The following is a 16752-nucleotide window of genomic DNA, read 5'->3' as shown; positions in this document are numbered from 1 at the left end:
CAAACGATCTTAATGTCAACGACTAACACCTAGAGATAGACTATTGATGCATGCACACTAATCTTCTTCTAGCCAATTTTATGACTACGAATGGGTCGAGGCCTCTCAGCACAACTCGTGGAATTCACACATTACATTTACACCCACAGAAACCTCCTCCTAGCCTCCTTCCTCAGCGCCGCAAACTCATCCTTCGTCCTAAGCACCGCATCGCGATTCTCCACTGCCCGCCGAAGCAAATACCCCACACACTCGCCCATGCTACCCCAGGTAGTGCATTTGAACACCTCCGGCGACACGCCACCCTTATCCTTTTCTGCAAGCAGCGAGAAACTAACCTCATCCGACATGCCGTGTAGCTGCCCATACGCAACCGGCACAGTGGACAGCCCAGCTTCCAGCCTCTGGCGATGCAGTGCGCTAGCCGCCATCACGGATTCGCGGTTATGTGACGCGAGGAGCAGATTCACCGACGGAAAGGGGCGAGACTTGCCTCCAAAAGGACCGAGTCGCTGGCGGAGAGCGCCCTGCGCTATAGTATTATACGCGTTGTCTGTATCTTCCTTCGTATCGTGGATCAAGGCGCGGTTATCAGAGAGAATGTATGCGCCACGCACAAGCTTTAGGCCCAGGGTAAACCCGTCTTTCTCGGCTTCGGCCATGTGTTGCTGGACTACAGCGGGTGTTTCTTTGAGATAGGCTTGGTAAGTGTTGTATATGACTGCTTTGCCTCCGCGGTTGAATTTCCGCATTAACTCCAAGGTGGTGCGGGCGATTCCGTGCTGCCAGTGCTGGGACTCGGCGTCGATTATGATTTGGATGCCGCGTTGCTTGCATTTTGTAGCTAGCTCGTCGAGGGCCGAGAGCATTTGCTGGGGTGGGAGTTTGCCTTGGCTGAATGCAGCGGATACGGCTGGGCCGCCGCCTGTTGTCCTACTCAGACGTTAGTCTTGATTTTCTCTTTTACGTCTCATCTCTTCAACAAGCGGTTCACTGACTTCAATGCCAAAATATCGCCTTTGGAAATCAAATCCAACGTCCGCAGCGTCCCTTCTCTCCACGCCTCAATATCCGCATCATGCACCACAGCCTTTCCATCAACACCTTTTTCCAAACTATGATCCTTGGTAGAGCCTGCTTTGTGATCAAATACCATTTCCTTCGCATACGTCAAGATGACTCCTTTGAACCCCAGATCCTTGAGTTGCTTGACACAAGCTTGTGTCTCTTGCTCTGTTTCTCCCGCACAAAACTGGTTATACAAGGTCCTCTTCAAAACTGCCTTCAAAAACGGATTTCGATCCAAATTGAACAAGAAATTCTGATTTGGTTTCGATAGGAAAGATAAGAGGTTTAGCGACGGTATCAATAAGAACCTGTTCGATGATATAGTCGCAATGAATAGAGACCGGAGTAACATGTGCGTCGGCATCACCGAAAGCGGGTATTGTGCTCGTTGCTGAGCCGGCGCATGTCTCGCCATCTCTCTTGTCCGTGGAAGCGTAGTCGTAGAGCTGAGCCGGATCCCAGATCTACCAAAGCCATGAGCGAGGTTTCGTCTGCCGTATACGCATTGTAATCCCTTTCCGCTGAGATGCTGTCGAAACATGATTGCCCTTATACAAACAATCGACTATACGTAAAATCTATCTACTACCACTCGGGAAAAATAGTGTTGGGGAAATGATAAAGCAACAGATCAAGCACGTCTTCGAGATATGTGCCCCCCCCCTCCCCCCCTTCTCCAAACAAGTACCCTTATCTCAATCCGCCTGTCTATTACGCACATCACGACCCCGCTCCCATATCCGGGACGTGGGGTGTGTACTAAAGCGTGGCAGGTAGAAGAACCGTGCTAGTGCGGAACCCCAGCCGATTGGTATGAAGACCCCCATATGTTCGAGCGAGCCTGGCACTAACACGTGTATATGCGCTTATACCAATGCTACAGAATGAGGCGATAAGGTAATGTAAGCCCGAAGGATTTTCGTCTCGATGCTGAATGGTAGTACCACCGAAAGCGGGGTTGGGGTTGGTTGAGCGGCTTGGGTCGGGTTATGATGGTTGGAACCCCGCTATGCTGACCAAGTGTACTTAGAGTTTGGATCTTTGGGGTTTGACGTCTCCAAACTACATTGGTGTGTTATGTACAAGATTTAGGTTTCTGAAGGTGAGGAATGATGTCTCTTTTCTGTTTCGGGCATTTGCATACGCGCATTTCAATACAATGGCGTGATAGACTACTTCTTCTTCTTCTTCTTCTTGTGTCGTACAGGTTGCTCGAACATAATACAATGGAATAACTGATGCTAGAGTAGCGCATCATTTCAATTCATGTACGGCTCACGAGTTCATTCAGCGCCCTTCTGCCCCTTGGCTATTAGCATCGTGAAGGAAAAAGGATAAGGTACCTCGTCCCCTCTATAGTAAGAACTCACGGCTCAAAACTATCTACACGCGTTCAACATGTCAAGGACAGTTAGTGTTTAGTGGTTCTCTAGCTCGATTAGGTTATCTTCGTAGCTGTGATAGGCTTGCCCCTTGTAGAAAATCTATAGAGTGCTAATAGAATTGTGTTGCTAAAGGTCCTACACCATATCGCAGCTAAGTTAAATAGAATAGTACTTGTAGTTCCCTTTATAGCTCTGCCCCCTTACTCCGCCTCCTTCTTACCTTTATAGAGATAGGGCATCACCTATCCTAGAACAGTAGTAGCCTAAGTAAAACTTTTTTCGAAACAAGTAATATCCAGGAAACCTAGTAAAATAGTTATAGGGAGAGGAGATGCGAAGCTACATATGATTGTAGCTTGAGGGAGGAAGGGGGAGGGTGTCGTGCCGAGTACTTAAAAAATCATTCTAATCACATATTGTTGGTTAGTAAGCTGATTATACTCATGTCCCCTTTGCTAGTATCCGAAAAGAAGAAAGAAAAAACAAAAAAAAGCTGTAGAATTAAACGAAACTTACCCTGGAATTCCAGTATCCGTCAACTTCCCGAACATTTTCTGCCCCTTACCCTTCAACTCCCCAGCTTTTTCCTGCCCCTTATCCACTACCCCATTGCCCACCTTCTGGCCCTGATCAATCGCCTGGTTCACTATCGATTTTGGAATCTCCTTCTCGTGGTAATCGAGGTGTGTGGTGAAATGCAGACTGCCGGACACATTTACATACACGGGTTCGTCGCGCTTGTAGAGATGGCCGTCCTTGGTGGAGCCCACCACAGGCTGTTTGTACCAGCGGGTGGCGGTGGTCTTGTACAGTTTATTTTCGAGTTTGCCGACGCGGACCTCGAGTCTGGCGGTGTAGGTGCAGTGGGGGGAGACGTTGAAGCCCTCTTCGATGCTGATGGCGTCGGTTTTGGCGGTTTTGGTGTTGGTGGTTGCAGTGTGAGACCAGCTGTGTTGGACGGCCAGGGTCCATTCGACTTCCATGGTTGCGACGCCTTCGACGCCGGCTTTCGTTGTGGTTTTCAGCTCGGCGCTGACGGATCCGGCGGTCGTGTCGCTGGTCTCGACGGTGACTTCGCGGGTTTTGGATTGCATGATGGTGACTTTGCTTGGTAGTATTTGAGCACCGTCGTTTGTCCCGCTCTTGTCGCCGGTCACTATGGTGCTGCGGGAATGATCCGGCAGGATGATGATGGGCTTAACCTCTTCCTTGATAGGGGTGATGGAGTGCCATCTGAACGAACTGACCTTGTCTCCAAAGTCGAGGTTGTGGAAATCCCTCTCTTCCTTGTGCTTGCCCCATCCCTTGATGTTTTCGTACCGACTTCCCCCACCATCTATATGTTCGAAAAGAGTAACGGTTTGTCGGTCAACAAGGGAGTTCCAGCGCGCAGAACTGACTCTATCAGTCATGTTCCAGTTCCACAACGCGTGGACAGTGTCTGGCGCCCACTCTCCCAGGAATATGATTTGACGGGCTCCCATTTCGTTTTTTTTGGTGTCCTGCATCTTGTAGTCCCAAAGCTCAAATGCCCCCATCCTCAAATCCACCTTCCGCCAGAAGAACCCCTTGATGCAATCCTCCATACCCATCTTTCCAAGGTCCACTGCTTCCGTCTTCCCGGTACCGACCAAGTCAATGCATCGTCCGGAATTATTGAGATCAAACACTGACTGGCCTTTCTCGAGAGTGTTGTTGTGTTCCGTCAAAGTCATGACTGTACCCAATGGCAGGTTCCACAAAATCCAATTGGCCTGGCTATGAAGATTATTGTACATCTTGTGGCGAACGTCGCTCAAAGATTCTTCAATGTCAATGTCATGATAGTTGGTGCTAAATTCGCTGTCGTTGAAAATTCTGACGGTGTTTTTTTCAATGTCGTAAGCGGTTTCGTCGGGCGTGGGTAACTTAGTAAGAAGATTTACCACTTCTTCAAAGGCTTTGGTTTCGAGTTGCTCCATTGAGAGGGGTTGTTCAGACATCTTGCAAAGACGATGTTGTTGTTGCTGTTGAGTAACGTGATAGAAAGTTTGGTTTCAAGAAAGAGCACAAAATGTCTGATTGTGGTGGAAGCCACACCGTGTCGTGAGGGATTGACTTTATAGTAAAAGTAACAGACCAAACAGGCCAACCTCAAGGTTACTGCAAATTCCACATACCTCATGCCCGCATGTCCGTGCCCCCTCGAATGTTGAGTTGTACAATTGCATGACGCATGCCTTGCGTACAACTTGCATTTTGCGATACTAAGACAATCATGAAAGTGAGTCGCACCTCAAGCCACTTTCCTGCTGCCAGCTGAACTAGGCATTTCCTTTTAGTTTTCTTCTTGGCTCACCATTGCTGATCTTTCCTTCTTCTCGCAGCAGACTTGCGTGCATTATGCAATTCATCGATTGGCGGCCTCTGATCAACAGACGTGAAATGTTTGACTCGCTTTTTCACCCCTGGCATTCTTTTTACGGTGTGATATTCATCATATTCCAGCCCATGAATAGTATTGAGAAAGCGCACATTTCTAGCGAAATGCTCATGGAAGTGAATTGAAAAGGTACCACCTTACCATACGTTAGTAGCGACGTTGTAAGAACTATGCTGACATGGGATATCGATAAATCAAGACGATACTCCTGATGGCTCATACAAGTACCCAGTAATCAATCATGACTCTGAGATTATCGGTGGCTCATTAGGTGACAAGCAACGTGATGTAGATCTTCTCGATCTCGGACACCTTTTCTCTTCGCGTCAGGCTTGCACATACGCATCATGCAGTCGGCCGATCAGGATTCTGATATAGAGAACGTATGTACCTCTCCCCTCTTGTTATGTCCCAGCTTACCAATCTTGAGTTTCTTTTCTCTCCATATTGGACTTGAATACGCATGCCTTTATCATGCAAGTGATCGATCATTAGCCTGATAAGGAAAATGCGTTCAGCTCCTCTCTTCGCCTTGGCAACTCTCTAATGCTGTGTTCCTTGCTTTTCTCTTGGGCGCTGAAAAGCGCAGCAATTATTTATTTTTCCTCCCTCTTGGCGAATGCATTGTGTAGCCCTCGCTTAGTCATAAACTGCAAGGTGAATTATGTTTGTTTTGCGGACGCGTACACAGACTGGGCATTGTGTTGGGGCGGATGCTACTAACTGTTTGCTCTATATCTAGTATAGCTGTGTATATCTCAGTGAAAAGAAAAGGCTAATGCGCCCATAGCTAATAGTATCGCTTTCTAGGTGGCACACTCGCTACTTCGTTCTCGTCCAAGGTTTTCATGACCACCTCCCTTGTTCCAAACTCGACCTCCTCACCAACACTACGCTGCCACGTAAGACTATGCTTCATCCACTGTGCATCGTCTCTCTCTTTGAAGTCCTCTCGTGCATGTGCACCTCGGCTCTCTGTCCGCTTCAACGCTGCTGTACTCGTCTGCGTAGCGTTTGTGAGTAGGTTGCGCAGCTCTAGCGTCTCGATGAGGTCAGAGTTCCAAATCAGCGATTTATCAGTCACATGAAGATCTGCAGCAAATTGATTCTCTAGCGAGTGGAGTTGAGCGTGGCCCTCAGCAAGAGTATCGTGAGTGCGGAAGACGGCCGTGGTGGATTGCATAGTAGATTGCATTTTGCTTCTCAAGACGGAAGTGGGGGTCGACCCGTTGGAATGGGTGAGGAAAGAAGTTAGTTCGTGGATAGCGTCGAGGCCAATGGTATCCGGGGTTGATTCGTGCGGCGCTGCGGGGGAGTGGTGTGACGAGATGTGGAGTGCAGCTGCTCGGCCCTGTATCGATAGATTAATAAAGAGTACGGTGAGTATGGAAACTCCGTCTCCGGGGTGTACATACAAAAACAACAATGTCGAGGAGAGAGTTGGCACCCAATCGGTTTGCACCGTGGACACTGACGCAAGCCGCTTCACCTGCTGCATACAAGCCATCCACAGTACGTTCTTTGGCACTCTGGCGGTCTACATCCAAAACTTGACCGTGGTAGTTTGTTGGTATCCCACCCATACAGTAGTGAACTGTTGGCAGCACCGGGATGCATTGTCTAGTTACGTCTATGCCAGCAAATATTGCCGCTGTTTCCGCTATGCCTGGCAAGCGCTCCTCAATAATGTATTTTGGAAGGTGCATGAGCTGCAAGTCAATGTGATCTTTTTTGGGTCCACACCCACGGCCTTTGAGAATTTCCAGATTCATACTTCGGCTGACCACATCGCGGGATGCGAGGTTCCTTGAGATGGGGGCATAGTTTTGCATGAATGCCTCGCCTTCAGAGTTGAGAAGATAGCCGCCTTCACCACGGGCGCCTTCTGTGATTAATACCTACAAAACGGTTTCAGTGTTTCGGATCAGTGATGCCAAATCAACCATACGTACACCTGCACCATAGATACCAGTCGGGTGAAACTGGACAAACTCCATGTCCTGGAGTGGTAGGCCGGCTCTGGCAGCCATTGCACTACCATCTCCAGTACTTGTGTGAGCGCTCGTGGCGCTAAAGTATGCTCGCCCGTAGCCTCCAGTAGCTAACACTGTATTCTTAGCAAACATCCTATGACACGTCCCATCCTCCATATTCATAGCCGTGATACCCACACATTTCCCCTCCACCATCATCAGATCAAGCGCAAACCACTCAATAAAAAACTGCACCCCCATTTTCAAACTCTGTCCATAAAGCGTATGAAGCATAGCATGCCCCGTGCGGTCGGCCGCACAAGCAGTCCGATACGCCTGTCCACCTTTTCCATAGTTGAGGGTCTGACCACCCAAGGGCCGTTGATAAATAGTACCTTGCTCTGTCCGGCTAAAAGGCATACCGTAGTTTTCCAGTTCGACGACTGCAGGAACGGCTTCGCGTGTCATGTAGTGTATTGCGTCTTGGTCACCGAGCCAATCGGAGCCTTTGACGGTATCGAACATGTGCCATCGCCAGTCGTCCCTGTGCATGTTTGCAAGGGCGGCGTTGATGCCGCCTTGGGCGGCGACGGTGTGGGAGCGGGTGGGGAATAGCTTGGATACACATGCGGTTTTGAGGCCAGCTTCGGTGAGACCAAGGGCTGCGCGGAGACCTGCTCCTCCTGCTCCGACGACGATTGCACTTTGGACTTGTTAGTAGTGGTCAGGGCGACACTAGGAGCGAAGCGGGCGTCATTACTCGTAGTGATGGTCAATAACTGTTATGTCCTTGATACTTGGGCCATTGGCTGAAGCGAAACATCTTCGCCGTGTCTGGTAAAGACGTTTTGAAAGGAGAAGATTGGAACAGGAGCGCCATGGAGTTTGCACAAACACCCGCATCATGAGTGGATATCTGGGAGCATGGAGAGTTGCATGAATTCTGGGAGCCGTCGTCTATCATGCCGACCTACCCCTCTGGGCGGCAAGCTGATCCTCGGCTGTATAAGATTCGGGTCGCGGGACTAACTGTGAAACGGTTCATTAAGAATCCTTCTTGCTCCAATCTGAGAGCAAGAAAGTGAAAAATATGGTAATATACAATAGCTAGAGATTTTTTGAGTTTATCTTTGTGCCCATAAACCAAACTATACGCGATGAAACTTGAGATGGTAATGTGTGGGGTGTTACAAAGGGTGGGATGAAAGCAGGCGTCGCATGACTCGCGCGATTACCACTGGTTATAGCCGGCAGCCAATGGGGAATAGGGTAATTGAAATACTGCAGGAATGCTGGGCGATTCTTAGTCGGCTATTTGCGATAATTTGTATACTAAGCAAATTTCTAGTTTCCTCTCTAAACGCACATTTAAATTCGCTGGATCCTGTCCAACTGCGAAGCGCATGCTGATTGTATTGGTGGATAGGATGCAGAGTTGGGGTGTGTAATATACATCCTGAGTTTGACGATATTGGTAATGGTGCAAAAGTTGAATAGTGCACTACAGTAAGAGTAGGGAATAGATTCACAACATGGGTATTAGAGAAGAAAAAATAAGAAGGCGCCCTTTTCCATACACTGCGTAGCCGCAACCTATGGCACTCTGAGCTTCAAGCAGCCAAATGCCCATATCCATGCGCCGTTTGCAGCTGCTATTCATTACACCGTTCAATCGTGTACAATCGTGATGGAGTCGCATAGTTTTGCGTCCATGCCCGTGAAACTCCTGCCTGATAACGCCTGTGAAACCGACTTTTGCTGACTCCTGTCACCGTTGCATGTACATGCCGGTGGTGGCCATGACATGTCCGTAGCGTTCATTGGCATGCCAGAGGTACTTGAGAAAAACAATAGCCTTTAGGTAGGCTTTCATGATGCGCCTTCTTCGGGCTCGATCAGCCTCGAGAATCCTGCGGAGGGCCTTTGAAACAGCAAGCGAGGAAGCAACTCTTCGGGAAGGGGCCTGGATGATTGCAGGCCATGAAGTGGCGCGGGTGAGAGCGGGTGGGCTTGCGATTGAGGCCTCTGGCAAGAATGCGTCAGGGGTCTCTGGGACGTCATTGAGCGAGGCTGGGCGGTGCCGAGCGTCTAGAGGGTCGTACTCGAAGACTTCTGGAATGCTACCCAAGGTGGGTGCAAAAGTCGAGGAGCGCGACGAGTCTGCATGGTGGGACATTTGGGTGGGTTTAGTCTGGAGGGCGGATTGTTTCCCTCTCCCTTGTGGTGGTGGTGGGCGCGAGGCTTTCTTTTTGGGGGTGCGCGGCAAGAGAGGAATAGAGGCAGGTGTGGTGGACCAAAAAGGGAGGGCGAGTCGCTTAGAGACCGTTTGCTTTGCTGGGCCGCGAGGCAGCAGAGAGTCGCATGGCGGGGCGGAGAAGAGAAGCATGACGAGCAGGTGTCACCAGCGGGCAGTTGTGAGTGCCGAGCTGAAGTCAAGTCGGGTCAGACTAGGGGGGGAGTGAATTAGTCGAAAACAAAGCAAAGTAAAGCAAAGCAGCAAAGGGGCTCGGCTGGCATTTGAAGGCTGGCATCACACACACGCACACATAATAACACTAGGTGGGGATAAATCAGGCAGGCCAGGGCTTGCAGACTGCAAAACGAGCACTGACCACGGGCATCCATGAATACGGACAGGCTGGATGACGACCATTTGCACGGGTGCAGGTAGGAGCAGCTGCGCGAGTGTGCATGTGGGAGCAGAGTGCCGTCTGCCAGCCCGCCAGTCCGTCAGTCCGTCAGTCCAGTCCGTCAGATTGCTTCTAGCCAGTGGGACGAGGGTGCAGCTCGCCGGCAGTTTGAGGGGAAGCAAACGGTCGAATCTGGGACTGGGGAATGCTGGAGAGGTTCGGGAGATGTACACAAAAGGCCCCACTGGATGGTGTGTGCGATGGGCAACATGGCATGACGTCGCAGAGCAAAAGTTTGGCATCGAGAGATCGAGAAGACACAGGCACGGCCAACCGCCCACTAGCCGTCCGCTAGCCAATCACACGCCGTCGCCTCATGTGCACCCCGCTGTTTCCACACACCACCATTCACTTGCTCTCACCACCTGGCCGAGGGTGATACGCCGCCGTCGCCCACGCCGTCCTGCGTTTAGAGTGCTCTAGTCGCCCTCATGCTGCAGCTCCATTGCTGCGTCATCGGGCAGTAACCGTCGACCGTGTCTGTGTCTGCGTGGCCTCTCGTGTTATGTCGTGGCCAGCCCAGCCAGCCCCGTCCGCGGACGTGAGGTGCCTGGCCTGCTGCATATACGCATACACCACACCACACATTCTAGACTATCAACATCATCTTGACATCGACCAACCAGGCTGATACGACAAAGCTGTTGCATCATGCTCTTTGCCGAATGGGAAGATGAGGGGCCGCCCTGGTCTTGTGCAACCATAGGCCTCAACCGCCGTTTGCCTATAGCCGCCCTCCCCCCCTCTGTCTGTGCCGTGACATGTGCCTCTTCCTCTCTCTCCCCCCTCCCTCTCCCCTCCCTCCTAACATCTCTCACGTACACTTAAAATATCCCAGCCACCCGTCTCTCTCGTCATATCCGCACTAGCAGCCCGAACCAACCCACCCGCTCCAGCATGACATACACCAAGAAGCAAATCGTCACATGCCTAAGTGTCGTAGTAAGCCGGCCCAGACTGTCACTAAAACCCCACCCACGTGTTATTTGCACCCTGCTAACCATCTGTCCCGCAGTATCTCGTTATTGCGGCTGCGCTTGCTGGGTATGTATCGCTTTGCACTCTCAATCCCTCGCCAGCTAGCCAGCCATGCTAGCCCACTTACTAGCGCTAACACTCTCAGTTACGCTGCCTCCCGCGCGAACGCCCGTTCCGTTCCCATCGCAGAGACGCTGACCGGCTTCACCACGGCGCTTCCCATTGTCTCTGGCCTGCTTCTCGAACTGGGCTATGACCTGACCCGTCGCCGCGAGCGCCGCCAGCGACTGGGCCGTGGTGACATTCAGCGGCCTCCGCTGGTCATCATCGCCAACACGCTCATCTTCATCTACTCAACTGTCATCATCACCCTGTCAGGCACCCACGTCGCTCCTGCCTCCAGCCTAAACTGCGGTCTGCGAGAGCGCTGGCAGACGCTGTTCAAGCACAAGGATGCAACCGCCATTCGACAGATCCAGGATGCCTTTAGTTGCTGCGGCCTGGTAAACTCACGTGACATGGCTTGGCCCTTTCCAGACCGCACCCATGATTCGCGTGCATGCGAAGCCACGTACCATGGTAGAGCCAGCGGATGCCTGGTTGCGTGGAAAGCTGAGGAGCAAAAGATTGCCGGCTTACTCATGACGGTTGTGGGTATGGTCTTTCTCTGGCAGGTTCGTGGCACCAAACGAGAGTTTTTCCCATGAGGGGCTGCATGTGCTGACACTGCCCTGCAGTTTGCCATAATCGCCATACCTACCCAAAAGGACTCGTGGCTTCACAAAATTGTTCCAGACCGCCTTTCTCGCGTCCTTGCTGGCGACGAAGGCGGTGATGCTGACTCCCGACGTGCTATTGACTATGTTCCTGGCTACAATCGCTACTCGGATCGCATCGAGGAAGAGGCTGAAGAAGATGATGAGCAGACTCCTGGACGTGCGATTGAAGATGGTATTCGTCACACTGACCATGTTTTTCCAGCGCAGATTGGACGCGACCGGCAGCCCTCTGTGGAAAATGAGTGGTCGAGGGGAGCGTGAGATATCCCAATGGTGTGGCATGTCAAAAAGCCTATTTCACTCGGCATCTCATTTTTTTTGACATTCATGCTAGGACATTATCATATGCGATGTCTTTTCCCCATCAATTCATTCCGCCCAGTAGGAAATGCTCACATCTTTGTAAAGCACCATCCTATGGTCTGGATTCACCCATCAAAACTGCTATACAGGCTATCATCCTACCAACAACACCAAAATACACTGCAGACATGATGAATTTACAATGCTTTCACGACCATCTCACACCCAACCCTTACACAATATATCTCACCATACAAGTACAACAGTCGCTGCTAATACACGATACTTGATACATCATTAACACACAGTACTCATCAAAACGTATATATAAATCAATCTTATTTTCTTCTTCACTCTCATATTCATCAACCTACCCAGCCAACTTACACAACTTACTAACCCATCTACTAACTCAACTTATACATACTCAACCTACAACTACTAATCTACAACTACTAACCTACGCCACATCTCCCTCCCACCCTCGCACCAAACCCCAACCTTCCAACATGTCCCCCTCGGTCCCCTCCATCACAATCACAAACACCCAAGGCTCCTCCCGCGCAATCTCCACAAACACCTTCGATGCCTTCCTGCCCTCCACCCATCTCACCACCATGACCGACATCGCCGCAGCCAAACAAGCCAAAAAAGACGCCCGCAATCCCGTCATTGTGCTCAAGAAGAGCAGCAAGCGCGTCAGTAATGCCTTGAAGATGAAGGTCAAGTCTATGAGGACTAAGAGCAAGAAGGGGGGTGAAGAGGAGGAGGAGGAGGAGGAGGAGGAGGAGGTGGAGGTGGAGCTTTCGACGGGTGGCGAGTTCAAGGTTCTCAAGGTTGTCAAGGTTGAGAGGAAGTAAACAAGTATTAGGACTAGTTAGTAGTATATTCTTGTTAGAGTATTTCTTTGGCCTAAGGTTATTTATTCACGATTCATTTCTAACTTTGAATTTTATATAGTAAACCCAATATAAGAAACTGCTTAACGCACATGAGAAGTTTGTTCTAAATTTTTCTCTTTTTTCTTCAAAACTAAACATGTTTTTTTGGGTGTGTGTGTGTGTGTGTGTATAAATCATCCAACTCATTTCACTTTGTAAGTTCTCATCTAACCATAGCTCCAGCCAGAACAGCCACCTCCACCCACCCTCTTTTTTTTTCTTCCAGAAGAATACAAGCAGCGCGAATATATCCTCCAATATCTGAGAAAAAGAGAAAAAGATGCATTGGCCAAGCGAAAATGGGTAAACGCCACGCGCTCAAGATGCTCTGCAAAACAACGTATCTCTTCCAGGGACAAGGCAAAAAAAAAGAGAGAAAAAAAACGGGGAACCGTGTCGATAGCCCGTTCTTTTTAAAATCCCACGGCAAGCATAAGGCCATAGCCCACTGTGATAATCACGACAAAAGTCATAATGGAAGCAGGCACACCACGAGTCAAAAAATGCTTGACGGCGAGATACCGTTGGCCCGTCCGCTGGTCTTCCATCATAATGGCAGCTATTCAACTCAGTCAGTATTCTACTCAAAACCTTCAAGGCGAAAAAAAAAATCTCAACTTACTCATATTTGGGAACCCGCTAGTAGGCAGTCCCATAGCTCCACTCGCCATCAGCACAGCGCCCATGACAAGCAAGTTCGGGTGCGGCTCCGCCATCTGCTGTCCCACCTGCTGCACCAGCGGCAAGACGATAAGCGCCGCGACGGTATGACTGATGAACGTCGCTACAACCAGGATCAAAGCGCAGAAAACAACAAGGACACCGTACAGACTCATGCCCTCGACACCAGCGGTGATGGACTCGGCAATCGTGTGTAGGAGACCAGACGAGTTGACCGCTTTACCAAGCGACAGACCTCCCGCGGCAAGGATGATAATGGTCCATAGAAAATTGTTAAAGTCTTCCTTGGTAAGGATTCCCGTGCCGAAGAAGAGTACAATGGGGATGATGGCTACGACGCCCATATCGCCAAAGACAAATTCCAGCTGGTGGCTCACGCACCAGAGCGCAATCGTTACAATAGTAACGATGCTGATGAAGTACTGTACACCAGTAAACTTGTCCTTGAGCGGGCGGATAGGCACAATGCTGGTACCTTTTCCGGGCTGGAAGGTGACAAGGAGAAGCACCCAGATGAGCAAAATGGAGATGATGCATACGGGAAGGGCTACGAAGAACCAGACTCCCCAGGAGGGTTCGGGCTGCATGTTCTGAAGCGCAATCAGGTTCTGTGGTGAGGCAATGGGAGATGCAGCTCCACCAATGTTGGATGAGAGTGCAATTCCCATTAACAGTGCTTTAGTCATGTCAGAGTCAGCGGGCAGATTGCGCAGAATGGGCTGATGAATGTTAGCTTAGCATGATCAAAATCCCAGTTGAGGAACATACCTGGATAATGGAGAAGCACAGTACAGGCGCTGCTACATTACTAATCCACATACTGGCAAACATAGCAACAAACATGTTGACCAGCAAAACCGTTCTTGGCTTGGTACCTGCCTTGCTAAGCACAAGAGTGGCCATCATCTTAGCAATGTTGTACTTGGAAAGCGCAGCAGCGATAGTGAAACCACCAAGCAGCAGCATAATGACTGGCGTCCACATGGCAGAAAACACATATGAAGCAGCCTGCTTGGAGTCGAGTCGGCGATGGGGCTCGACATCGCTTCGAACGACGTTGAGGGTGACAGCCAGAAATGGCACTAGAAGCGATGTGACAAACAAAGGAATCGCCTATTCTCGTTAGCGTGAGCTCGACTTGTCCAGACTCGGTTCAACATACCTCCGTCGCCCAGAGCAAACTAACAAAGATAACCATGGCCAGGCAATTCTGCTGCTCAGGCTTTTCCATGATTGGCACTACTAGCAGCACCACAAAAATGGCAATGCAAGTAAGAAGCATCCAGAAAGGCTTGCTGATGAGCCATTGGGGACATCTGTATCTTCCAATTGGCGTGTCCACCTCCTTCATGTCTGATTCGTCGTCGTCGCCCTGCCGCCGCACTCTGCCGCCAGTGGTTTCGCGGCCCAGCAAGGTCTGCGTGATGCCAATGTTGGCTGCCTGCGCCTTGCGCTCAATGCCAATCATTTCCCTCCATACTGTATTTCGCTCCCAAACAACGTGCTCTCGGAGATGTAGTCTTAGCTCGCGCTTGGCCTCTGCTATGTCGCCCTTTGTACCAATCTTGGCATATGCTGCTTCTATGCGCTCGAGATTGCGTGACAGCTCGTCCATGGTGCTTTGCTGGAAGGGATAGGCGGGGTAGACGTATTTGGTCAGGTAGGTCTTTTTGAGCTTTCGGTCCAAGATCTTGTCGTACTTTTTCAGAACCTTTTCAAACCCCGTCTTGTTGAGCTGGATAAAGGATCGCAGCTCGCATAGTAGAACGTATACACTGACAGTGCGCTTCTTCAATGACACACCCTCGTCGTACAGTGCGGAAAAGGCCATGTCGTGGTAGTCTTCGAACGCGACGCTGTTCAACCGTCTTGAGGAAGCGTGCGAGGCCGCCATGTCCTCCTCGTTGGTCCGCCGACGTCGGCGCTGGCCATCCGGGCTCTTCTTACGCAGCCGCGATGTCTCATCCATGTCTTCGTCCGAGTCGTCGTCGGGGGCGTGGTCTGTCGAGTGACCGCTTGTGCCACTCATTGCGCGCGGGCGCTGGAATCCAATGGACTTGAAAATACTGCCACTGCGCATCTTCTTGCCCGGCGGGGCGTTTTCGTTTTCCTCGTTGTACTCGGCCTGGTGGTGTTCAAACGATTCCTCGTCCTCGAGCAGGGCACTCATTTCTTCGTAAATTTCATTTTCCTTGAGCTTGTAAAAGGACGTGACACGCTCGAGTTCGACGTCGAGGGCATTGGTAAAGACCTTGTCGGGGTCGGCGGAGTCCCCGTTCAGCAGGGGTGACGACTCGGCGTCGACGTGTGCATTTCTCTGGTTGATCTGGGTCTCGAGGCTGTATATCCTATAGGCAAGCGCCCGTCAGCCCGGTTGTTCGCGGCATGCCGGTGTTGCAGGCTGGAACGTACTGCTTCTTGAGGTTGCTGTATGCAATGTAATGGTTGCTCCAGTCGGGCACTGCATTAAACTGCAGGCTGTGTGAAAACTTCATATCGTCGGCCTCGCGAAGCTGCTCGAGCTTCTGGCGTCGCTTTCGCTCTCTCTTAGTGTCGTGGTGCGACCGGGGCTGGAGGGGTCGGGTAGGGGCTGCGAGGTCTTGAAGCTCAAAGGCCTGGTCGGGCGCACCGTCACGGTATGGGGAGGGAAGAGCGTCCACGGTGGGCGGGTTGTTGTGGAGGCTAGGGCAGCAAGCGGGCTAATAGTGCAGCAAATGCAAGTAGGCGAGCGGAGAAGTTGCAGGCGACCATGTGATGTGGGCTGCGGCATCTGGAACACGGCATGGATGAGGTTGCTCGGGGGGATTTGGAAGTGGGTGCGTTGTCGTCACCGCGAACTGTGAGGCGGCCAAGCACGGCCATGTGGGCCTTCGATTGGTTCCCCTTGACCCTCCGCCGCCGCTGCCACACCCTCACCGATGTGACAGCCGAGATGGAGGGTTGCTAGTAGTACCTATACATACACATGAACCGTCACGCGCCCGTACATCCCACATGGGGGTGGCTTTGGATGCGCATGTGTGTGTGTGTGTGCTATGTAGGGAATCCTCAGCCCTGTATCGGATCCAGCTAGCCAATGCCTGCATTCACCTGCAGCATCCTTAGTCGCCGCCACCATCCGCACCCGCCAATCACACGTCGAAACGTGACTTTGTGCCTAACGTGTTCTATCAGTAAGCTGGCCGTATCAGTAAGCTGGCCGCCCCACCAAAATTGACGCGACGCTCTACACCACCACCACAATGCCGCGACAACAACGCTCTATACAGACTTCTCGTGAAGGCAGACTAAGCCTTGCTATCGCATCCTATCATAATAATCCAAAAAGTTCTATCTACTCTCTTGCGAAAGCGTATGACGTGCCAAAATCAACACTCCAGACGCGTCTCCGCGGTGTCCAGCCACGGTCAGAGATTGCGTCTACTAGGCGCAAGCTATCACTTATTGAAGAGCAGTCTCTTGTTCAGTGGATTCTAGAGCTTGACCGACGTGGATTTCCACACATATCATTGACGTGCGACGAATGGCAGAC

General features: G+C 50.9%; 7 protein-coding genes across 7 annotated transcripts in view; 2 read left to right on the top strand and 5 right to left on the bottom strand.

The window, feature by feature from the left end:
- Positions 1-137: 137 nt before the first annotated feature.
- On the bottom strand, positions 138-1483 carry COCSADRAFT_21283 (uncharacterized protein; the record flags this gene model as incomplete). The annotated part of the gene is made up of 2 exons (XM_007695859.1): positions 138-933; positions 999-1483. The coding sequence occupies 2 exons, from the start codon at positions 1481-1483 to the stop codon at positions 138-140; spliced, it is 1281 nt and encodes a 426-aa protein (XP_007694049.1).
- A 1001-nt stretch (positions 1484-2484) lies between these two features.
- COCSADRAFT_186022 (uncharacterized protein) lies at positions 2485-4511 on the bottom strand. The gene is made up of 2 exons (XM_007696271.1): positions 2970-4511; positions 2485-2858 (listed from the first exon to the last, which is right to left on the bottom strand). The coding sequence occupies exons 1-2, from the start codon at positions 4433-4435 to the stop codon at positions 2846-2848; spliced, it is 1479 nt and encodes a 492-aa protein (XP_007694461.1). The 5' UTR covers positions 4436-4511; the 3' UTR covers positions 2485-2845.
- Positions 4512-5665: 1154 nt separating this feature from the next.
- On the bottom strand, positions 5666-8253 carry COCSADRAFT_166012 (uncharacterized protein; the record flags this gene model as incomplete). The annotated part of the gene is made up of 5 exons (XM_007696270.1): positions 5666-6226; positions 6291-6773; positions 6828-7551; positions 7951-7955; positions 8215-8253. The coding sequence occupies 5 exons, from the start codon at positions 8251-8253 to the stop codon at positions 5666-5668; spliced, it is 1812 nt and encodes a 603-aa protein (XP_007694460.1).
- A 363-nt stretch (positions 8254-8616) lies between these two features.
- COCSADRAFT_77110 (uncharacterized protein) lies at positions 8617-9234 on the bottom strand (the record flags this gene model as incomplete). Its single annotated transcript, XM_007696269.1, has 1 exon — positions 8617-9234. One exon carries the CDS (start codon positions 9232-9234, stop codon positions 8617-8619), a length of 618 nt encoding a protein of 205 aa, XP_007694459.1.
- A 1201-nt stretch (positions 9235-10435) lies between these two features.
- On the top strand, positions 10436-11957 carry COCSADRAFT_340708 (uncharacterized protein; the record flags this gene model as incomplete). Its single annotated transcript, XM_007696268.1, has 4 exons — positions 10436-10480; positions 10554-10582; positions 10647-11190; positions 11254-11957. 4 exons carry the CDS (start codon positions 10436-10438, stop codon positions 11554-11556), a joined length of 921 nt encoding a protein of 306 aa, XP_007694458.1. The 3' UTR covers positions 11557-11957.
- Positions 11958-12101: 144 nt separating this feature from the next.
- On the top strand, positions 12102-12458 carry COCSADRAFT_340707 (uncharacterized protein; the record flags this gene model as incomplete). Its single annotated transcript, XM_007696267.1, has 1 exon — positions 12102-12458. A coding segment is annotated over one exon (357 nt), but the record flags the coding sequence as incomplete, so codon positions are not given.
- Positions 12459-12646: 188 nt separating this feature from the next.
- COCSADRAFT_130258 (uncharacterized protein) overlaps positions 12647-16752 on the bottom strand; it is a 9050-nt gene continuing 4944 nt past the window's right edge. The window contains exons 6-10 of the mRNA XM_007696266.1: positions 15633-15810; positions 14383-15568; positions 13989-14333; positions 13162-13939; positions 12647-13098 (exon numbers count right to left, since the gene is read on the bottom strand). Of these exons, the coding sequence (XP_007694456.1) occupies positions 12953-13098; positions 13162-13939; positions 13989-14333; positions 14383-15568; positions 15633-15810 (2633 nt within the window). The 3' untranslated portion in view covers positions 12647-12952. The remainder of the gene's footprint in view (positions 13099-13161; positions 13940-13988; positions 14334-14382; positions 15569-15632; positions 15811-16752) is intronic.

Source organism: Bipolaris sorokiniana (genome assembly GCF_000338995.1).
Source record: "Bipolaris sorokiniana ND90Pr unplaced genomic scaffold COCSAscaffold_1, whole genome shotgun sequence".
In the NCBI taxonomy this organism is placed as follows: Eukaryota; Fungi; Ascomycota; class Dothideomycetes; order Pleosporales; family Pleosporaceae; genus Bipolaris; species Bipolaris sorokiniana.
Note: the sequence above shows the minus strand (reverse complement) of the source record. Positions and strands in the feature narration are given on the sequence as shown.